At 37.0% G+C, this 25,252-nt stretch overlaps 1 protein-coding gene across 2 annotated transcripts in view; it reads right to left on the bottom strand.

Moving 5' to 3' along the window:
* Nucleotides 1–25,252, bottom strand: part of LOC137615256 (uncharacterized) — a 137,619-nt gene that overhangs the window by 50,849 nt on the left and 61,518 nt on the right. For both annotated transcript variants that reach the window (XM_068344977.1, XM_068344978.1), the window contains exons 3-5: nucleotides 21,200–21,359; nucleotides 14,551–14,663; nucleotides 8,318–8,455 (exon numbers count right to left, since the gene is read on the bottom strand). In XM_068344977.1, the coding sequence (XP_068201078.1) occupies nucleotides 8,318–8,455; nucleotides 14,551–14,663; nucleotides 21,200–21,359 (411 nt within the window). The remainder of the gene's footprint in view (nucleotides 1–8,317; nucleotides 8,456–14,550; nucleotides 14,664–21,199; nucleotides 21,360–25,252) is intronic.

The raw sequence follows: 25,252 nt of genomic DNA, 5'->3' as shown, positions 1-25,252 counted from the left end.
ACGATCACGAGTTATTCTTGCCTCCGCTTCTTCTCCGGGTTTATGATATTACGTTTGATGGTATTTACGTTTTATTGATGTGGTTACTGCTAATATAACTAGCATTATTAATAGGTTCCGTTAGTGTATGAGTCATTATTTTGGGATCGCTTTATGCCGACACCCGTAGCTCCGTTCTCTTCGGAACGTTCACCGCCTTGAGTTATACTCCACTATAATGGATACTCATTGGGTTGGGAACTAGTCAAATATTTGGAGTGCAACGGTGAAACCCGGCACTCAGACTCCGGCTTCGGCCTTATGCACGCGAACCTTTTTTCATGATTAATCACCGCCTTGAGTTATACTCCGCTATAATGGATACTCATTGGGTTGGGAACTAGTCAGATATTTGGAGTGCAACGGTGAAATCCGGCACTCAGACTCCGGCAGCGGCCTTATGCACACGAACCCTATTTCATGAATAATCACAATGCGATCAGAAGAAGAAGAAAGAGCGGGGCTGAGGATAGGAATCTCAGCGCCGGTAACACCTGCCTCACTTACCACCCTACCTGCGTCCGGATCATCCAATAACATGGGTTCGACGTCCAGGTTCATGGAAGCAACATTGTCTTCCAGATTTCCGGGGGCATCCGACGGATCTTGATCTTGATCAATAAACCCGCTATGGTGGCATCAATGTGGGCAATGATGGGAGCTGCAACATGCCTAGCCACAGCGGCTGAAGACTTGGCGTTAGGATAGATCATGGCACAGTAGTCTTCAGACAGGACGTAAGGCTGTTTAGTTTTGACGTTTCGGGCAAATCCCCTAACCCACACTTTCAGTGTGGCCCGAGCCGCAGTCTTCTGCTCCGGGGATGCCTGAAATAATAGTGGGAATTATAAAAAGGAAGATTCCCGGTAGTCCTTCAAGGCCATAGAAATCTTACTAAATAGTGTATATATACCAAAAAAGGTAAAATAATTAGAAAGGCAACATAGCCAACGGGACTCACCGAATCAGATCCGAGGGTGGTGATGAGGTCAAAACAGACCATACAGTTATCAGGGTGCCAGACCACTATGTCCTCCAGCTGAACTCCGCAGAGGGCGTGAGACCTACATACGGTATGGCCACAAGGCTGATGAAGAACAGCCGCACAGGCCGTCGTCTGACAATGCACCATCTATAAAAAGAATAGTATATGAGAAACTGTAATTCTCTTAAGTAGGGGCGGGTCCGGAGGACCCGGGCCTTAACATAAGTCTAACTTAAGACTAGAGCTTAACTGTAATACTCTTAAGTAGGGGCGGGTCCGGAGGACCCGGGCCTAAACATAAGTCTAACTTAAGACTAGAGCTTAACTGTAATACTCTTAAGTAGGGGCGGGTCCGGAGGACCCGGGCCTAAACATAAGTCTAACTTAAGACTAGAGTATAGCTATCCATTCCGGTCGAGCCGGGATCTTAAAAAGGATGTAACAAAGAATTAAGACACCTAGTGTCTGATTTCCCGGAGCGAGGTCAAGCCCCGGGCCGGGAAATAAAAGTATAACCATAAACCAATACATATAGGAACTCCGGGATAGTGATCTGTCATATATAATCCTATATAATCATAGGAACTGTTATAAATTAATAGGGGGGCGGAACTGTAGATAAGAACCGCCAACCGAACCCGGAGGGTTTCGTATAACATAATAAAAGTGTGATAAGTGAATATAAAATAGGGTGCACCGGGATCCAACTCTGTTGACCGGTGGCCAACCCGTCTAGACAGAGACGAACCCGCCGGGACACCCGGAGGACAAAGTCCATACACACTGAACTACCCCCTCTAAAAGGAGGGAAGGCAACGGTCCCCTAGGGGAGGGGGGAGAGAAGCCTAGCCGCCCACCTAGCGAGAGGGGGAGCTTGGGGGAGGATCACGTGATACGGAGCAGCAGGGCTACCAACTGACGATCCCCAACCAGACAGATCAAACGGAGTAATAGCACAAATATTCATTATAATAGTAATAGCGTTGAACACTTATATAAATATACACATAAAAAATTTAGGGCAAGGCATGCAACATAATAAATAAATCACAAAGGACACACCTGATGACTTATAAAATAAAATTGCCGCCTAGTAACGAAGGTCGGCAAGCCATAACGATACGTAACTGATATCGGCCCTAAAAATGAACCACGAGGGTTCTAAACGCTAAATAATGAATATCCACAATAACAAATAACATTTAATTAATAATAAAAATAATACACATAGTAACACCGCGAGTGAAACTAAAAGCTCTCAAAACAGGAGTACCAACTGTAAGCGGAATCAAGCAAGATCGATATGAACGAAGAGAATAAACTCCTATAATTTAAATATTAAACGATCTAGATTGCTCAAAACACAGCAAAACATAGCTTGGTACTTAACTTAGGCGGTGTCTCCTGGGAAACCGATGAAGAAGCCATAATCCAGTGGAAAATAGCGAAATACGAGAGCACAACAAAAAAGCGGGTTACAACACAGGCGTGCTAAAAGGAGTTGGGTTCTGAGCGGATGCAGAGTTGGTGGTGCCGAGTGAGGTTGAACGGCTCTCCTCTATTGGGGTCTTTGTCGTGGATGAATCTAAATAGTGCGGGACCTCTGGATTATACGCCCAATTTTATACCGACACCAATAGGTGAGCGAGCTAGTTAACCTAGCACTCCTTTACATTTTTTCTCTGGTATATTTAGCAGTAAATTACCTAAGAATAAGTGCTAAATGGAGCTTATTCACTGGGCGGCACAGGTTCGAGCCCAGAAATAGATTTTTCCCACGTCAAAATCCCTTTATTACGGTCCTTTTTCATCGAATCTCCGGCTTAACCGGATATCACACAGACATTCAGCATTGAGGTTAATATTATCTTACCGCTGATGTTCACGTTTTCACTATGACGGACCTTTGTCACCGGATCTCCGGTGGCAACAGAGATCACTCAGACGTTCAGAACCGGGGTTAATATTATTTTACCGATGAGGTTTCTAGTTACATGTTACGTGGTTACTGGATATTAGTATATTAGTTTGTAGCTCTAGCTAACAATTTTGAAAATCATATTAGTCACACATAATTAATGTTATTTATTTCTATTGATTCATCTGTTCACTGACCAGAGTCTCAAGGAACAGTAAATGGCCTCTCATGGCATGGTTGGTTTCGACCTGGCTTTTCATTAGAAGGGGGTAGCGTTCGATCCCAAGTACTGAGTAGAAATTTATTTCTATTTGAACACGATGTTGTATGGATATTTATCCATATATATACATATTTATAATTAAATATATGCATAAATATAGACATATGTATTTATACATGTACAAATATATACATAAACATATATATTATTATCTATAGATAATTTGGTTGATCCCAGCCTGTGAATATGATCAATAACCAGAGTTTCAAGGAACATCCAGACTTATGTCTCCTTTCTTTTACAGAAGGTCCACCTACATGTTATGGTTCCCGGAGTCATGCACGCTCTGCTACGAGCTGTCCTCCCTACTCCTGACCGATGATGTAAGTTGGTTCTAATTTGTTTCTTTTTGGTATCCTTTGGGGATGATTTAATTTAAGGCAATAACGTTACACTGTACAAGCGTATCTGAAACACATGTGGGTCCCCCTAAAAAGAGACATACATAAGAAATAGGGCGTCCTGCTCTTGAGAGGCGCACAGAAGGTGGGTCATCTTACAGGATATACAGAGGTTTTAGGCAATCAATGAAGACCCGGTCTTCTTTGCCATAAATGTTAATTAAGAAAGCCTTCAGTGGACGATGGATCACGAGCAATAGGCCTGTGTAAGGGGGCGTTAGTGGTGGCTTGCTAGTGCCACTGCACAGATAAACATCTGTTGCCAAGTGCAAATCTGTCAGTATGTGTTCTTTCTCTGGGTGCTTGTAAGTCTGACAGCATGGAGTAAATTTCCCCATGTATGTAGATTCTGGGGATTGTCGGAGGAGGTTGCAGACAAAAAATTTGGCAGGAACAACCAATGGGTTGCCATACACCATTTCAACTGCCCAGACATCCAGGACATCTTTAGGAATAATCCTTAGTCCCAGGAGGACCAAAGGAAGCTAAGTAAACCAGTTGGAATCATTGCAGTGGGACATCAAAGCTGCTTTGAGGTTGCAATGAAAACATTCATCCATTCCATTGGGTGCAGGGTTGTAAATAGTTGTCTGATTTTGGGTGATGCCCAGGAGATTTCCTAATGATGTCCACAGTTGAGAGTTGAAACTGGTACCTCTATCAGAAACAATATGAGAAGAGATACCAAATCTTGCTATCCATCCTGAGAGTAGAGCAGATGTACATGAGGCGGGCGTCGCAGTTTGCATAGGAATGGCTTCAGGCCAACAAGCAGAGAAGTCAATGATGGCAAGCAGGTAACAATGTCTTTGTGATGTAGGTAGGAGACCTACTACATTGATGTGAATACGGGAAAAACGATGCTGAGGTTGAGGAAAGATGCCCACTCCTGAATCCTGGTCAATGTACTTTTGAAAAAGAGCATGAAGTGCAGGCAACGACCAAATTCTTAGCATCCTTAGTGTTGCTGTGATAAATGAACTTTGAACTTCGTCTTCAGTAGCTGTGCAGTAGATCAGCGTGAGGGATGTGAAAGGCCATGGATGAAATCAAACACCTGATGGTGCATGGGAACAGGTATTCATGGTTTTGGTCTACCAGTACTGACGTCGCAGAGAAGGGTGGTGTTGGAGTCATCAAGGATGACGTCTTCCAAATGTGTACGATGTCCTACATGCTTGGTATTCTGGATGTTTTCATTGGGCTTCTGCCAAGGTATTGTATTCCATCCCAAATGAACGGCGACCAATGTATTCCTTGACAGGGTATCGGCAACGTGAAGGGTGCAGATGTATTCAGCCACAGCGTGAGCGGATCAGGTGTCAGACTGTCAAATGAAGGGTTGCACCAGAGGCATGTGGTTTGTGTGAATGGTGAAGGGCATACCTTCTAAGAAGTGGCAAAAGTAACGGACAACCAAATGCACCGCCAGCAATTCTTGGGCTAAGGTAGAGTAGCCAGATTCCGCCTTGGACAGTTTTCTACTGGAGCAGGCCAATGGGTGGGGCGAGTCATTAACCAACTGCATAAGTACTACACCAATAGCTACACTGCTAGCATCGGTGGAGAGGAGAGGGAAATGTGGCACAGGTAAGAAAGAGCAGTGGTTGATAAGGCATCCTTTGCGTTGCAGAAGGATGCTTCTAGTAGACCCCACTCCAGGTCTTTTGGCTTGCCCATAAGGGGGGAAAGAGTGGCAGCAATGGCTGGCAGGAACTGGTTGATAATAGTTTATCATGCCCAAGAATTCTTGCAGTACTTTGATGGTCGAGATCGTGAGGAAGTTTCGAAAGACTGCTAGGTGGTTGACAACGATAGGTATGGGACGGAGGTGTTCCTCTTTGGAGGCAGAGAACACAAGTATGTTGTTCACGTAACATAAGCAAAATGGCAGGTCCCCTAGGATACCATCCATGAGGCGTTGAAAAGTGGTCCCAGCATTAAGAAGGCCAAATGTGGAGTGATTGAAGATGTATGTACCGAAGGGGGAGGATTGACTGATTAATTTCAAGTTTTCTGGCATCCACACATCAAAGGTCATTGACGTCGATATCATTCATTATAAATAAAGAATAAAACAAAGGTGTGCAGTGAGTGTTCTGAGGACCTTGTAAATTACTGTAAATAATTATGTTAAACCTAAACATATATATATATATACAAAATTGATGCATGGCTTTTTAATGTGTGTGTGTATATGTGTATATATATATATATATATATATATATACATATATATATATATATATATATATATATATATATATATATATATATATATATATATATATATATATATATATATATATATATATATTTCAAATAAGCCATATATATTAATACATTAAAGTCTGGATTCTCTTAACGACCTCGGAATCAGAGCCACAGGCGGAACCGCCCAAAGACTATAATATCGGACCGGCGGAGATTTGAACCCTCATCCAGGATATCTGTATGCCAGTGACAAGACCACTCAGCCGCGAAGAAAGATGAAAGTCAATGACAATTCTTCTATACATATACCTGTCAAATTCAGGTTTTCTGTACTTAGAATTGAAATCAACCCATCTTCACCATCGTAGCTAATTGGTAGGTTTGGGACTTGGCATTCGATTAATGATAAATTTTTGTACATTTAAACGTGTTTCTTTCATATTTCAAATAAGCCATATATATTAATACATTAAAGTTTGGATTCTCTTAACGACCTCGGGATCAGAGCCCCAGGCGGAACTGCCCAAAGACTATAATATCTGGTCACTGGCATACAGATATCCTGGACGAGGGTTCAAATCCCCGCCGGTCCGATATTATAGTCTTTGGGCGGTTCCGCCTGGGGCTCTGATCCCGAAGTCGTTAAGAGAATCCAGACTTTAATGTATTAATATATATGGCTTATTTGAAATATGAAAGAAACACGTTTAAATGTGCAAAAATTTATCATATATATATATATATATATATATATATATATATATATATATATATATATATATATATATATATATATATATATATATATATATACATACATATATGTATATGTATATATGCATATAAGTATATATGTACAGTATACATGTATATATCTATATATGCATATACTGTACATACATACACACACACACACACACACACACACATATATATATATATATATATATATATATATATATATATATATATATATATATATATATATATATATATATATATATATATATATATATATATATCAAATCTTATTAAATGAATAAATTAGAAATTAAAACCTAAGATAAATACTTAAATTTTATTCATTAAGCCTGTGCTTCTTAAAAACGTTAAAATCTTGAAAACAAAATATACTCTGCATCACATAAAATGACATATAAAGTTTTCTATGTGTTTTACAAACAATACACTTAAGAAATATATATTGAAGGGTTAAAATAGTGCCACATTCAACGTACATGTGGACAGTCCCGTGAGGTGTACACATTAAAAAGCCATGCCTCAGTTTTGTAAGGCCAATACGCAATCTTGCCCTTGTGCGGAAAGTAAATAGAGAAATAACGAATAAACTACATATGAATAAAAGGCAATACAAAATACAAAATATTTAAAGATCAGTAATAATGTAGAAAAGATCAGTTATAAATAAACTATGAAAGAAGGCTCATAACAACCTGTTCCAACAGAAAAGCATTTGCAACATATTTGAATTTCTGAAGTTCCACCGATCATTAGTTCATTTTTACAATGTGGTCACAGCTGGGATATAACTCATAGAATACAGTGAATTATTAAGCCTTATGATGGGGAAGGCAAGACAGTTAGAATTAACAGCATACTTAGCACTACGTATAAGATTTTATAGTTTGGGAAGATCTGAATGCAAAGAAAGGTCAGAATTATGAAAAATCTTATGAAACATGCATAAAGAACTAACTGAACGAGAGTGCCAGTGAGTAATATCCAAATCAGGAAGAAGAAATTTAACAGACCGCAAGTTTTTTGTCCAATAAATTAAGATGGCAGTCAGCAGCTTAAGACCAGACAGGAGAACAATATTAAAGATGGTAGAATGAAAGAATTAAAAACTTTCCTCAGGATAGAGTTATCACCAAAAACCTGAAAATATTTCTTAATATACCAATTTTTTGTGCAATATGAGAAGTAACAGACAGAATTTATTTCTCAATTGTAAATTTCCTATTAAGAATCACATCTATAATTTCAAATTTGTATACTGTATAGTTAAAGAAGCATTGTCAATGCAAAGATTTGGATGTTTAGGAGTCACTGTCCTTGATCTACTTACAATCATACTTTGAGTTTTGTTAGGGTTCAGTTCAATTTCAACCCACATAATTTGTAGCAAGCGCAAATTTTAGCTAGACCTTCAATAGAGGGATTCAACATCCATAGATCTACATTCAGGAGATGGAATTGGTGCAATGAAAGTAGAATCATTCGCATATGCAAGTAACTGGCCTAAAACAGTGTCCAAGAGACTTACTGACAGCAAGGCAAACACATAAAGTTGAGTATATGTCTTCAAGAAACAGATGATTCACAGGTGGAGTTAACCAACCAGCAGAAAATCGTTTAATTCTTGTTTGGAAATGGAGTCTAAGACATTTCAAAGACTCAGGGGGCAATAATATACAGTAATTGAAAGCCAATGTTATATGAAATACAAACACTACCTTCTCTAGTATATGCTGTCCTTCTTCATCTGGAACAATTGGTGAATCATGGTATGTAAGCAGCCAGCAAATGACCCACAATACACCAGATACTCCAAATAGTACAAAAGAAACTTTCCAATCCATGTGTGGTACAAACTGAAAATAAGAGGAAATGTTACACTTTCAAACCTTAAATAGTGCAAAACTATATAAAAACTAACAAGTTTACAATAAACTTCAAAAGATCAACTTTACTAATTAAATACCTTTCAAAAATAATACCTGATTCTGAATTGGCGAATTACTTTAAAAAGAAAAAAGAAATGATTTTAAACTGGCAAATCATCTCAACACCATTCCTGTTAAAAAGATTGAGTTCCTTTTCAGGGAAATTTTTCTTTACTTGATGAAGTACATAAAAATTAGACTGGTTGAATGTTAGATGATCAGGAATGATAAATAACAGATGGTACAGAAAAAAAAATTCCATTACACTAAAATAAACCATGACTACTTCCCACTTACCTTAACCACATGCTTTTTAGTTTTCTCTAAGCTCTTACATCAATATAAACATATACATAAATTTGTTTAATGAAGACTATTTAAAAAAAAAAACTATACTACAAAATTCATTTAGCATTTTCAGCTGATTAGGGTAAAGGCTACTATGTCCTCTCTAAATAAATTATCAATATTTTATTCTATTTATGTACTAATCATGAAATAGAAAATTAAATTTCTCAATAAAAATTCAATAGTAATTCAGTCAATAAACTTTCCCTCTATACCCTCCATTAAGAAAACAGCTAGAGAGTTATGTGGTCCTTTGACTGGCCAGAGAGTACTACATTGGATCCTTCTCTTTGGTTACGGTTCATTTTCCCTTTGCCTACACATACACCGAATAGTCTGGCATATTCTTTACAGATTCTCCTCTGTCCTCACCCAAGGGGCTCAGTACTACAATGTAATTGTTCAGTGCTACTTTCCTCTTGGTATGGGTAGAAGAGATTCTTCAGTGGTAAGTAGCTCTCCTAGATGGACACTCCAAAATCAAACCATTGTTCTCTAGTTTTGGGTAGTGCCATAGCCTCTGTACCATGGTCTTCCACTGCCTTGGGATAGATTTCTCTCGCAAAAGGGTACACTCAGGCACACTATTCTATCTAATTTCTCTTCTTCCTGTTTTGTTAAAGTTTTTATACTTTATATAAGAAATATCTATTTTAATGTTGATACTGTTCTTAAAATATTTTATTTTTCCTTGTTTCCTTTCCTCACTGGGCTACTTTCCCTGTTGGGGCCCCAGGGCTTATAGCATCCTGCTTTTCCAACTAAGGTTGAAGCATAGCAATTACAATAATAATAATAATAATAATAATAATAATAATAATAATAATAATAATGATAACAATAATAACAATAAAAATAATAATAATAATAGTAATAATAATAATAATATACCCATTGCCTACTTGGGTGTGTGACGGGCCAAGAGTAGGTTATGACTCAAAAGGCGAGACGAAAGCAACTGAGTGAGTTTACTTCAGAACATCGAGTTTATATACAATCAGAGTCCCGGCAAGAAGGTCACACAAAACAACAGGCTATTTCATGTCCAACCGGCAACCGGTTCTGTTAACAGTTAACAAAACAAAAGCAGAAAGGTTGATGCACGTTGCTGTCAGTGCGAGGGGAGAGCGAAAATACAAAGGATAATATATACAAAAAAGAGAAATGTCGTTACTATGTACGATCGTGTGATACAGAGTGGTACAGGTGTTTAGCATCCAGCTACGAAATTTTTCTATTTTCCCACTAACAGTTGCTCAAAATGAGGGTTTGAGAAGTAAAAACTCCGAAACAGGTTTAGTATATATGAGAAACTAAAGTTATACTTTTCACAATTACAGTAAATAATTGTTCATAATATATAATAGCCTGAATCACAATTCAGGTAGGAGAGGAAAAATTACAGCCAGGCAGATTGAGAACAAAGGCATTTGTGTTACAGCTCATGAAGTTTGAAATAACAACAGTCTATGCCTCTAATGGTAAGAAAAGAGTAGTGCTTATACAGTAGAAACTTTGATGAGGTAGAGTGATTTGTAAATGTAAAAATCAAGATATCATATACTCCTTACAGTTAGAGGAAGAGATGGGAGTGAAGAGCCCCATACTGGTAGACAAGTAATTCCTGGAGTGGGGGTAAACAGATGAAAGCATAATGTCAAACTGCTTATGGATAAATGGCCTAATGGACATCATAACATCAATATTAATTGATGTAGATTGGAGTATGATTAATTAGAAAATAGTAACTAAAGAAAATATTTAAAAGATTAATAGCATAATTATAAGACAATTAAGATTTCCCATATCTTTTAAATAAGAATAAGGTCAGGTTCCAATATGAACTTGAGAAGTGTCATTGGCATCATACACAAATTCTCCTCGAAGAATCTTGGTGAGAATGGTACGTACCTGCTATCTTCACCACGAGGTTTAGAGAGGAATTGTTCTCTGATATCCTCAAGACTAGGACAATCAATCAGTATATGCCTAACAGACAGGGGAACCAACTAATCACCACAGAAGGCTTGGCACCTTCTAGGAGGACACTCCAAAATCAAACCATTGTTCTCTAGTCTTAGGTAGTGCCATAACCTTTGTACCATGGTCTTCCACTATCTTGGGTTAGAGATCTCTTGCTTGAGGGTACACTCTGGCACACTATTCTCTCTTGTTTCTCTTCCTCTTGTTATTTTGAAGTTTTTATCCTCTCGTTATTTTCAAGTTTTTATAGTCTATATATGAAAGATTTATTTTAATGTTATTACTGTTCTTGAACTTCTTGTACTTTTTTCCTTATTTCCTTTTCTCACTGGGCTATTTTCCCTGTTGGAGCCCTTGGGCTTATAACATCCTGCTTTTCCAACTAGTGTTGTAGCTTAGCAAGTAATAATATCAATAATAATAATAATAATAATAATAATAATAATAATAATAATAATAATAACTGTAAAGTGATTTTGAGGGAAGCACATGTTAAATAACATAGAATGGTATTAATGGATTTTTAGATGAGAGCTAGAAAACTCAAGAAGAGAAAGATATCTTGAATTAAGGTCTGGGATCTTAAATTAGAAAAGGATGAGTAATTTAGGAAGATTGTGAAAAAGAGAGAGAGAGAGAGAGAGAGAGAGAGAGAGAGAGAGAGAGAGAGAGAGAGAGAGAGAGAGAGAGAGAGAGAGAGAGAGAGAGAGAGGGGGGGGGGACTGGAAAGGTTGAACTTAGAGAGTGGACAGGGTAACAAAGTGGATGAGTATGAAAAAATGTGTAGGGGGAAACAGAGGAATTTCTGGGAGAAACCAGGAGATATGGTGTATCGAAAGGAGAAAAGTGGTGGTGGGACAGAGAGGTACAAGAGTCAGGTAAAAGAAAATCAAAGGCATTTTAGGACTAAAATGTAAGGCATGTACAGGTTGCAGAGGAAGGGTAGAGAAGAGGAAAAATATTCTAGAAGGAAAGCTATAAGTCAAGATCTATAGCACAGTAATAAGACCAGTGTTAACGTACAGATCAGAAAAGTGGGCTCTAAGACAAAAAGAGGAAGAAAAGCTTGAGAACAAACATTAGAATGCTGAGGTGGATTACTGAAATATCACTGCTTAAATGATTGGAAAATGATGAAATGAGAAGAATGTCAGGCAAAGCAAAGATTACAGAGGTGATAAGCGTGTTACATCTGGGATGGTGTGGGCACCTGTTGAGGATGAATGGTAGGGAGGGAGCGCGGGGGCTTGGGAGAAACCTGAGAGGGTAAGAATATCGAGAGGAAGATGGAGAATTAGATGACGAGATAACAAGAAGGATGATATTGAGAGAAGAGGTCTCGTGGAGGAGGATGCCTTTGATAGAAGGCATTGGAGAGGGTGCATCATGCAACCGACCCATTATTGTAGGGATAACGGTAGAAAAGAAAAAAAAGGTGAACTACAATTTAACATTCCAGTTCCTTCTCAGTACATCTTTTAGTATAATGGATATCTTCCACATTATGAAAATTTAATGTATTTAATGTAATTACTTCTTTCCTTTTAATGAATCGAAAGTGGGCATCCAGATTATTAATACTGATTATGCTTTCAATATTTCATCCAATAATATTCGAGATTGCCTGTGTATCATGAATTGGTGACCCTTTATACATTAGTGCATTAATTTCTGCGACACCTTCTGCAATGAAGTAGATATACTAGTCAGTTTTGCCACGATAATATCCTTTCTATTAAAGCTTCTTCCTACATTTTGCAGAAATATTTTTTCTCATAATTTTTGTTTTTGGGGGAAGGGAATATTAAAAATTGACAAAATAAAGGAAAAAGAAATAGGCTAAGTTTAGGGGAAAGAAAAAATTAGACTGTCTGACATCCTGAAAGAGAACCTACTATCCTTTCATAGCATTAATTCCTCCACCAATGATAACTGCAAGAGCTGCATCCCAAATGTCCACTCTCTGCCCTACCCCAAAGGGATGATACCACTATGATTAGAATGGTTTAAGTGTAAGTCGAACCCACTTGATGAAACTGAGAACATTTCAATAATACAATCATACCCACTTAAATCAAACTGGAAGGCAAACCGGATAGAATGCCGAGAGTCCTATCTTAATTAAAGTGGGCCACCCCAAGAATCCAGGGCAAATTTCAGGACGAGAATAGTTCTGTGTGCTAGTATGGGACTACTGATACTCCTATGGTCCAAACATAATTGAGTAGTGGGCAAGACCATCACAGGTCTCATAACTGAATTAAAAAGGAAATTTAATTCCAGTTATGGTGTCCCCCTACAAAGAATCTTGTCAGTGAAAAGGGTAAAAGAATTTTGACAGTAAGGTTGGAAAAAGTTGATGAATATGAAGGAGGCTGTGCAATAGTAAGTGGTAAAAATAGTATAAGAGAAATTTAGTCAAACTGAGAAAAAAATTATTTCCCAGTTCGATTGCCCTCTTGCCTGTTACAAGGCATCAACATGGAAATGATATGGCATGTTAAATCCAAATGAATTCATCAAGGCATTCTCTTGTTAAGAGAGATGGCTATTGTTGGGCAACGGTTTATAGTACCTTATTAAAACATGAGAATTTAAAATAAGGTTAATAATTTGATGGTACAATTCACTGATGCACATCAAGACTCTAACTACTCCTCCTCCAAATGGGTGAAGATACATTAATCTAAGAGAAAAGATTCATATTATTATTATTATTATTGTTATTTTTATTATTATTATTATATTATTATTATTATTATTATTATTATTATTATTATTATTATTATTATTATTATTATTATTATCATCATCATCATTACTTGCTAGCTAAGCTACAACCCTAGTTGAAAAAACAGGATGCTATAAGCCCAAGGGGCTCCAACAGGGAAAATAGCCTAGTGAGAAAAAAGAAACAAGGAAAATTAAATATTTCAAGAACAGTAACAATATTAAAATATTTTTTTCCTTTATAAACTATAAAAACTTGAACAAAACACGAGGAAGAGGAATAAGATAGAATAATGTGCCCGAGTGTACCCTCAAAAAAGAGAACCAACCCAAGAAAGGAAGACCATGGTACAGAGGCTATGGCACTACCCAATACTAAAGAACAATGGTTTGATTTGGGAGTGTCCTCCTCCTAAAAGAGCTGCTTACCATACCTAAAAAATCTCTTCTACCAAGAGGAAAGTGGCCACTGAACAATTACAGTGCAGTAGTTAACCTCTTGGATGAAGAAGAATTGTTTGGTAATCTCAGTGTTGTCAGGTATATGGGGACAGAGGAGAATGTTTAAAGAATAAGCCAGACTATTCAGTGTATGTGTAGGCAAAGGAAGAATGAGCCATAACCAGAGAGAAGGATCCAATGTAGTACTGTCTGGCCAGTAAAAGGACCCCATACCTCTCTAGCGGTAGTATCTTAATAAGAAGGAGTCAGATAGAGAGGGGTGTATTTTTAAAGTCAGCACTTAGCTTGTCATCCGGGACTATCAAAATGATGTCTTTATTCAAGAATATGGTTACAATCTATGAATTATGTCTCAGAAAATACTGATTGCCTATTGTTAAAAAGTTAACAGTCTTATGTATTTCACACAATATGGTAATGGAAAAAAATATTTTTTTTGCCTGAATATATAAGTAACAAAATAAATATAAATACTAACAAAGTGCCATATGAAAACTAACCAGAGATGCAAATGTCTGTCCAATTGATCCCGCAGCGACCATATATCCAAATGCTCTACTTCTTTCTTCTGCCGGTATATGCTGAGCAAATAACTGGAAAATTGTCGGCAATCCTATAAAATACAAAACAGGAGAAAAAATTATTTCTCAGACCTTATCCAATACACAAATTACTACATGCTTTGAAGCGAGAGCTTCTATAACAAATGTTTTTAAAAGGGTGACCTGAGTGGGACTTATACTAATTCTTAAGGTAAATACTGTAAAGCATTACTTTCTTTATATCCAAGTGCCAAAGTATTCGTATATCATACACACATTTGTGTTTTATAAGCAACAGGTAACACAGGTATAATAGATATAATCTTCAAATGTATAGTATTTCCCATGATTTTTGGTGTGTACTTGTTACAATCGAAGTTTATTTGAAATTGTGTGTTCTATAACACAGGTTGTCTTCATTCAATATTATTATTATTATTATTACTTGCTAAGCTACAACCCTAGTTGGAAAAGCAGGATGCTATAAGCCCAGAGGCCCCAACAGGGAAAATAGCTCAGTGAGAAAGGAAAAAAGGAAAATAAAATATTTCAGGAAGAGTAACAACATTAAAATAAATATTTCCTATATAAACTATAAAAACTTTAACAAAATAATAGGAAAAGAAATAAGATAGAAGAGTGTGCTCGAGTGTACCCTCAAGCAAGAGAACTCTAAACCAAGGCAGTGGAAGACCATGGTACAGATGTTATGGCACTACCCAAGACTAGAGAACAATGGTTTGATTTTGGAGTGTCCTTCTAGAAGAGCTGCTTACCATAGCTAAAGAGTCTCTTCTACCCTTACCAAGAGGAAAGTGGTCACTGAACAATTACAGTGCAGTAACTCCTTGAGTGAAGAAGAATTACTTGGTAATCTGTGTTGTCAGGTGTATGAGGACAGAGGAGAATATGTAAAGAATAGGGCAGACTATTCAGTGTGTGTGTAGGCAAAGGGAAAATGAACCGTAACCAGAGATAGGAATCCAATGTAGTACTGTCTGGCCAGTCAAAAGACCCCATAACTCTCTAGCGGTAGTATCTCAATGGGTGGCTGGTGCCTCAGCCAACCTACTACCTACTATGTAAAATTCCTATTTTTGAGAGAGATGTAAAGTACGTCACCCTCAACAAGACTGCCAATAGATGGCTCAGATAAAGCGTGATTATCTACTTACGACCTCACATTAGACATTTAACTAAGTCTATTTGTGGTGAACAAAACTTAATACTTGGTTTCATTGAAATTATTCCCTCTCGGCAATTCATGATACATGAACACACACATTCGTTTGCAGTATCTATGGACCCATTCTGTTATTCTTTTCGTTCATCTATTATCTGTCATTTTCATTATAAGTCCTACCCATATCGATTTCGTTTTCTTGCATGTTGTTAGAATATCCTCTACTTTAGCCTGTTCATATCTATAACTTAGTGTTATTCCATCATTATTCTTTCCATAGCTCTTTGAGTTGTAACTAACTCATGTTCTAAGACTTTAGTAAGACTCCAAGTTTCTGATCCATAAGTTTATAATGGTAGGACCATCTGATTAAATACTCTTTTATTTTAGAGAAAGTGACATTTCACTTTTCATAATATCATATTGTTTACCAAGAACTCCCTTTTCCATGCTTATACTGTACTTCTTTTAATTTTGGTCTCATTTCATGTCTGTCCTAAGTACGTATATTCATTAACAATCTCTAAATGCTCATGTAAAACTCATATTTGTTGATTGATTCTAGCATCCTAAGATTTAAGGTCACTGATGCCGATATTTGTTATGAATAAAGAAATAAATAAATAATAATTCAACTTAAAACGATAATAGCAAAGATATCCTTATAAAGGTTACATAGCTGTCAGAAGACCTGCTTCTGAAATAAATCTAAAAATGCTGCAAGCATGGTGCGACACATCACGTCCAGGAATCTTGGCAAGGATGAACCTGCCTAAAGCCCCCAACAGATACATATTTCTTAAGATACTATAAGTGGTGCATTCAATCAACAAATACCTCACTGTCAAGGGTCCCAAAACAATCATTGCAATATGGCTGCTGTTGCCCAGTTATCAGAAACTTGTGTCAACCGAGTGTGACCAATGCAGAGACGAGAAAAAGTTGTCTCCCACTATTGTGGCATCGTCTTATACCTCCAAGGAGATATAATATTCATCATTTCTCTCATCTTATTTCCATCTAGACTATCCCAATGCTGTTGCCAATTATTATAAAACAAATTCTTAATGTTAGGTAAAAAGTCATTACAAAGGATGGGATACATTCTTGGTAGCAACTCAGCTGCAGCATTCTTTGCCAGTAAATCTGCCTTTTCTTTCCCAGACACACCTACGTGTGACAGAACCCAACAAAATTGATCTGTTATACCTCTCAGCTGAATAATGAAGAGCCACTCCAAAATCTTTAAAACTAAAGGGTTATTGGAATTAAGAACTTCTAAAGCTCGTAGGACACTTCTTGCATCAATAAAAATGGTAAAATTACCCTCATGTTTTAATGCTATTTTTCCAATATCAATTAGTTTGCCATATAGTTCAGCAGTAGAAATAGAAGATTCTAAAGAAAGTGCACCTCTACAATTAAAAGCATTACTATATACTCCAAATCCAACGCCAACATCAGATTTGGAGCCATCGGCATATTTAAAAGTTGATTCCCTATGTTTTGCACATGTTTCATATAAAGAGACCTGACTTCTAAGTCAGTCATGTTCTTTTTAATACCATGAAAATATTTACAGAAAGATATCTACGGTAATTCCATGGAGGGGTTGATGACATCCTAAATGGACGTAGCTTACTTCTAACCATATCAAGACTGTCTACTAATTATTTTACACAAAACTCATACGGTTGAGGAGATTTTGGGTGCAACTCAAAGTATCTACAATGCCTTACTAGGTGCAGAGTCTATAGGATAAAGAATTAGAAAAATTTTGCAACCTAAGCCAATACCAAACAGCAGAAGACTTTCGGTAAAGGTCTAATAGTAGTTCTCCACCCTCAACAAAGAGGTTTGGGATAGGAGAAGTTCTAAATGCTCCTGTTGCTAATCTGCTACCAATATGCCGTATAGAATCTAAAATCTTTAATCAGTTTGGGTTGGCTGACAAGTATGTTTTACATCTATAACTAATTTTGGAGTATGTTTCACATCTATAACTAATTTTTGTCATGAAAATATATAGTATGCTCATTCTAAAGAGACTAAAGCGAAAGATTGATGAAAAGCTTAGAGATGACCAAGCAGGATTTGGAAAAGGAAGATGTTGTACTGACCAAATTTTCATTTTAAGACATGTGGTACAGTAATGTGAACAATATACAAATCCATTTTTGATGGCATTTGTGGACTATGAAGAAGCCTTTGATAGTCTGCGCCGGCCAATAGTGAGTGAGTGAATGCCGCTATGTGCAGAGGTGTTTTGCGTGGAGCTCCGTTTAACGCTCGGACTGAGCTGTGTTTTAGCTTTTATTTCTAGCTCAGAATATCATTAAAAAGATATTAGTTAATCTTATGGAGGGACCAAAGTGAAAAGAAACAGTACATCATGTATGCCCCTAACTTGTTCTGTCTCATATGCGAAACCATGTCAGGAGACCGGAAAAAATGGATAGGATGTGATTGTAATAGGTTCTATCATAAGAAGTGTGTGTATATTAGTAACAGGCATCACTGATAATGAAGTAAAAAACCTGAAATGGTTTGCCCACACGGCATAGATGAAGTATTAACACCCAAGTTATATACACCAAAATTGAAGGAAGATCTGAGTATAGGAGAAGAGGCTTAAAGTGAACCAAAAGTGAGAATTACTGAATTGTAAAACAAAGTTGCGGACCTCAGAGCGAGCAACAAATTTTATTTAGAAAACAGACATCACTGAGAAAGTTGATAATCTTGCTATGAATATGGAATCAACTAAGGCAACACTTCAACCATTGATGGATCCATAATCAGAGAAAGTTATATACGCCGAGAAAGTTAAGAAAAAAAAATTGCTGGTAATTATATCAACAAATACAAAAACTAAAATTACTGAAAGAAAACACAAGGTCAAACAGGCACTTAAATACATTCCAATACTTAAACCAAGGTCAACTTCAAATGGAAATGTTGTTGTAAACTTTGCTAACAAAAGGATCTGAGAGGAGGCTGCAAACAAAATTAAGACATTGGTTGCCGACACTGAAACGAGAAAAATCGGAAAATTATAACCAAAAATAATGATGTGCAATGTGTACAATGACGAAGATGAGGCAGTAAATGCCTTGATTCAAAGAAATCCTTACCTTGACCAAATCCAAAACATAGAAGAGAAGATAAGTGTGGTACTGGAGAAAAATGCTACAGGTGGGACTACCCACTAAGTGTTGAAATGTGATCCTGAAGTTTGCAACGCTATTCATAATAATAGTGACAAAGTTATGTTGCGATGGGGTACTTATGACATACGTGATAGGTACCACGGTATCACCTGCTACCACTGTCAGAGGTATGGACATCTTGGAAAAGACTACAAGTTTAAAACTGAGGATAAAGCCTGCAGGAAATGTTTCGAAAAACATTCCACCAAGGAGTGCAACTCGCAAATACCAATGTATTAACTGCACAAAGTTAAACAAACCAAATGACCACATAGTAAATTAAAGAAATTACAAAGCTTATAACTTGGAATTGGAAAGACTAACAGAAAATACTGATCATGGATACTAGGAATGTCATAAACTGTGGTTACGTAAATATACAATCTGTTGGTAATAAAACTTTCTAAATTCGAGATTTAAGTTTGCACATACTAGCATTATCTGAAACATGGTTAAATAACTTTGACAAAGCTAAGATCACTGAAATGAGGCGGCCCCCCACACACACACAGCTTCTTTCACATTCCCAGAGAGGGTAGGTCTGGTGGGGTTGTCGGACTTTTTAATCATAAAGGTTACTCAAATCTCAAAATGTTAAAAAGAACTAGTGTAACAAGCTTTGAATATATAGAAATAAACTTTACGCAAAAATACAGAAAAATAGCCTTTGTAATAAGTCTAAAAACCTCCGAGAACAAATACTAATATCTTCTTTGAAAAATTCAGTGCACTCATTGAGATGATTATCATGAAGAAAATTAATTGGTTATTTGTGGAGACTTTAATCTCTGGATGGATCACGCATCAAATGCTGAGAATCTTATCTCTAAAATAAAAAAACCAGCACACCCCTGGAATCCAATAGCTAAAATTTCTGTACAAGGTAGTTCTGTGTGCCAATATAGAGATATTGACACTCTCTTGGTCCAAACATAATTGGGTAGTTGGCAATATCACCACAGCGCCCAAAATTGGTTAAAAAAAAAAAAACTGCAATACTAACAATGGTATCCATTCCCCAAAATCTGAAGTGTGAAAGGGGAAAGAGGTTAGACAGTAAGGTGGAAGACATTCTCTTGTTAAGAGGAAAAAGAGGAAGAAGAGGGTGTAGCCTATTGGTAAAATACTTCATTAGCACTAATTATCTTAACAATGGATCTCTCTTGCAAAGCTAATGATATGGTTGAGGCCAGCACCTTGGCTGATCTAAGAGTTACAGTAACAGCAGCATCAGAAGATGATGCAGCAGAATCTCACTATGTGGAAAGAGCAACTGCATCAGGAACAGCAACAGCAGCAGTAGAATTAGGTGAGAGGCTAAGACAAATGTGACATGAATGCTGAACTAATCCATCCAAGTGATAACCAGAGAACCTTCAACTACTCCTTGGGTTTAATCGGATACTTAAGAGCCAAGGCCACCGTAGCAGTAAATGTGGTGGAACCATTAGTGAACTCAATTAATATAGGCTACCAGAGACATTCATTTTCAGTACACCTGGCCCATCATTCTTAGAGGGAAGGCAGCTGTAAAAACAAATTTCAAAGTCCTTCTTAAACAATAAAGCAGTAAAGTTAATAGGGAGGGGTTTCACCAGGTGGTGTAGTAGTCCTAGAAGGGTTGGTACCAAAAGTCTTCGGAGTTAAAGGAGACCTGTTCTTTCTACTTTTCTTTTAAGAACTAAATTTCATCTACTGACACAATGGTCATCTCTCAAACTCTTATGAGGGTAGTTTGTTGGTGCAATCATGGTCCCTAGAAAGCAAAAAATTTACATGGATCGAAGTCATGGAAAATTACGAAACCCGGATATCTTTGCATATAATCAGCTCTCTCCACACAAGCTGGCTCAAGTACACACATACTCAACAAATTCCAATACAGCCAAAGATGAAAAAAATATCACAAAAGACGAGAGTCCTCCACAACAAACCAAAGTCGAATTGAAGCACTGCGTGGTAGTGAAATTATTCCTTGATAACAACACAGGAATTAAGAGATTTCAGGTGGGTGAGTGGCTGGAACTCAGCACTTTATTATTCATAAGCACCTCAAATATCTTGTTACCCATCTTCAATAATTAAGCCATGTTTGTTCCAAAGTTAATTCCAAAACAAAGCTGAAGTTTTGTATTAAATTGTATTAAATTCTTATTAAATTCTTGTGATTTAGTTTTCATAGTTAATTTGAATAAAAAAGTAGGACACTACTTACCAAGACCTTCTCCAACTCCCAAAATAACACGAAAAAAGATCAGAGCAGGTAAGTACCAGGCTACGAATGGTGTAATAATAGTTGATAATGACCAGAGAAGCACAGCAAAACACAATACTCTTCGGCCACCATATGTATTAACAGCATTTGCACCAATTATCTGAAAACATAAATCATAATACCTAATAAAGGACATAAAATTTACACATGGTTATGTATAACATAATGAATTAGGTATTTCAGAAGTTTACACATTGAAAGTTTTAAATAAATGTTATATTTGATAAATACAAACCTCCTGCATTCCATATGTATAGAATGCAAAGCATTTTGCAAATTAAGTATTTCTAATGTGCACTTATACAAAATATAAAATTAATTTTAAGCTTCAGAAGTACAAATCTTTTGTCTCCCTCATAAATAACACAATAAGTATGTGTGTGCTTCAGTAGTGTGAATAAAAAAATTACAGTTCTGTACCTTGAGATCCAAGAAGTTTGCTATGACTATAAGAGAATTTACTTATATAATTATGCTACCAAAAACTTTTATACCTTGACAAGTTAAAGGCATTAATCTAGGTTGGTTATAGACAACTTATACCACAATAACCTCTCCCTTATTTACAAAGCTTCTGCCACATTTACAATACTGAGCCATAAAGCTGGCAAATATGAAAAAAAAATATGATTATGAGCTATGCCTTCTACCTTGCCATGCTAATCTATCCAAATCTTCGCTAACTTTCCAATTTATGTAGCATACAAAACCACACTAACTGAAAACAACCTAAATAATCTATAAAAGAACAAAACTGAATTATAACAAATTCAAAGCCATAAACTATAATTATCTTAATCAAATTAACCATTGCATTACTTATCAGGAATACAATGATTGTTAGTTCCTTGAACGTTAATAACTATTAAAATAAATTGTCCCTTACTGAATGGTAAACCTGATCTGCCTTTGAGACAGCCGGTATTGCTATCCTCATCTGTGGAGTCCAATGCAGCTATAGTATGCCTCACCTGGCTGCCATTATTATCAATTAAAGGATGGAAATTTTACTAGCCCCATGAGTCAATTTTGACTCCTAAATAGCTGGTCTGAATAAATTTATAAGATTACATATATACAGTACATAAATATATATATATATATATATATATATATATATATATATATATATATATATATATATATATATATACATATATATATATATATATATACATATATATATATACATATATATATATATACATATATACATATATATATACATATATATATACATATATATATATATATATATATATATATATATATATATATATATATATATATATATATATATATATATATATATATATATATGTATATATGTACATATATATATATATATATATATATATATATATATATATATATACATATATATATATATATATATATATATATATATATATATATATATATATATATATATATATATTATATACATATACAGTGGTCCCTCGGTTATCGCGGTTAATGGGGACCGAGACCACCTGCGAAAACTGAAAATCCGCAAAGTAGCGGCGCCTCTTTAAAAATGCTTAAAAAAACGTATATATACCCCCCCCCCTGTATACAGTACACCATATAGAATACGGGTAGAGAGAGAGAGAGTGAAATTCATGTTATAACAAAAAAAAAAAAAAAAATTGTAAAATATGTTGTCTGTTTACAATAACAATTGAGGGTCTAGAACACTGTTCTACCGAACAATTTACTTGCGAACAACCAATTATCGTTATCAGCTTTCAAAAACAAGCAAACACTACAACTAGCTAACATAATTAGTCCGTCGTTTTGCGCAACAAATTAACATTTATAATTTCTATTTCTGGGGGTTCAAGATTACAGTAATACATAAATAAAATTGTACCATACCATATAGAAAATGGGTGTAGAGAGAGAGAGAGAGAGAGTGAAATTCATGTTATAACAAAAAAAAAAAAAAACTGTAAAATATGTTGTCTGTTTACAATAACAATTGAGGGTCTAGAACACTGTTCTACCGAACAATTTACTTGCGAACAACCAATTATCGTTATCAGCTTTCAAAAACAAGCAAACACTACAACTAGCTAACATAATTAGTCCGTCGTTTTGCGCAACAAATTAACATTTATAATTTCTATTTCTGGGGGTTTAAGATTACAGTAATACATAAATAAAATTGTACCATACCATATAGAAAATGGGAGTAGAGAGAGAGAGAGAGAGAGAGAGAGAGAGAGAGAGAGAGAGAGAGAGATTCATGTTAAACAATCAAACAATAAAACATTTAACTTACCTCTTACAATAAGTTCTTCTAAGCGTAGTTGATGAAAAGACCTGTGCAGTACGATGAGGTGATAACGATGAATGACTGCACAGGGGCATGAAGAGCTTTACTGCTCCTCGGATGATGCCGCAGACGATGCAGGAGAAGCTGCAGGAGGCGGCGTAGTGGCTGCAGGAGGTGTCGTAATGGATGCAGGAGGAGTGGCGTAGTGGCTATAGGAGGTGGCGTAAGGGATGCAGGAGGCGGTGTAGCGGCTGCAGGAGGATCTTCTTCTGGTTTTTTGCGCGTAAGAAACATCGTTATTGGGAGTTGTGAACGTTGTCTTTTTTTGTCGATGAAGATGCGCCTATAAACAGCCATGACGTCATCAATACGATTGCTGAATTCGACGGCTCTTACCATGTTGTCATCCATTTCTTTGGCCCTTTTTTGGAGGTCTTTGGCAACATTGAAGAGGTCCTGTAAATTATGCAATGTAAGGCCACCTTCTTCAGCTTCGTCACCTTCGTCACTAGCAGACTCGTCTTCCTCCTCACTCGCCGATTTGGTCATTTCCTGTAGGTCCTCCTCTGTCAGTGGGTTTGAGTGGCAGTCGATGAGATTGTTAATTTCATCAGCCGTCATATCCGAGAAGCCTTCAGTCTGCACCAACCGAGCCAGCCTGACAGCCTTATCAACGGCAGAGTGATGTATTTCGTTAGGCGTGAAACCCTCATAGTCATGAGTGATTTTGTTTGGCCACAATTTCTTCCAGCTGGAGATGAGTGTCTGTTCTTTCATGTCCTTTAGGGCATTCTGAATATTAGCCAGACACGTAGCTATGTTGTAGTCCTTCCAATAAGCTTTGATGCTGAAGGTCTTGTCGGTCTCTTCAATGGAGATGAGACCCTCCATTGTTGACTTAGTGTAGAGGGCTTTGAAGGCCCTAATAACCCCCTGATCCATGGGCTGTATAAGGGAAGTGGTGTTGGGGGGAAGGAACTCCACCTGTACCCCTTCATAATGCAAATTAGTTGCATGACCTCCTGCACAGTCCATGAAGAGAACCACTTTAAAGGGCAGGCCCTTTTCAGCCAGGTAAAGCTTTACCTGTGGTATGAAAGAGTTAAGGAACCAATCAAGTGTGAGGGCCTTGGTGATCCATGCCTTTTTATTGGCCATCCAGTACACTGGCAGTAAGGCTTTGTTCTTGTTTTTCAATGCTCGAGGATTCTGTGACTTGTAGATAAGGCCGGGCTTCAGCATGAATCCTGCAGCATTGCCACACATGAGCAGAGTCACTCGATCCTTGTGAGCTTTGAAACCTGTCTTTTTAAGTTCGTCCTTGAAAAGAAATGTTCGGGATGGCATCCTCTTCCAGAAGAGGCCTGTTTCATCCATATTAAAGACTTGCTCCGGGACATAGCCATTTTCTTCTATTATTTCCGGAAACACATCCTCAACATAATGCCTCGCTGCTGCTTCGTCTGCAGAGGCTGCCTCTCCATACAACGACACACTCTGAAGTCCGAATCGCCTCTTAAACTTATCAAACCAGCCCTTGCTGGCAACGAAAGTCGTACGTGGTCGTCGTGGGCTAGTCTGGCTTGAGGTACCAGGCAGAGGATCATCTTCGTCGCCGTCGTCTTCTTCCTCATCTTGAACGTTGTCGTCGTCACCACCCTCAGGCACCATAGCATCAAACAAAGTTTTAGCCTTACTTCGGATCATGTTTGTAT

The sequence above is a fragment of the Palaemon carinicauda genome, chromosome 21 (assembly GCF_036898095.1).
Source record: "Palaemon carinicauda isolate YSFRI2023 chromosome 21, ASM3689809v2, whole genome shotgun sequence".
NCBI classification, from domain to species: domain Eukaryota; kingdom Metazoa; phylum Arthropoda; class Malacostraca; order Decapoda; family Palaemonidae; genus Palaemon; species Palaemon carinicauda.
This window is presented reverse-complemented; position numbering and strand designations above follow the sequence as displayed.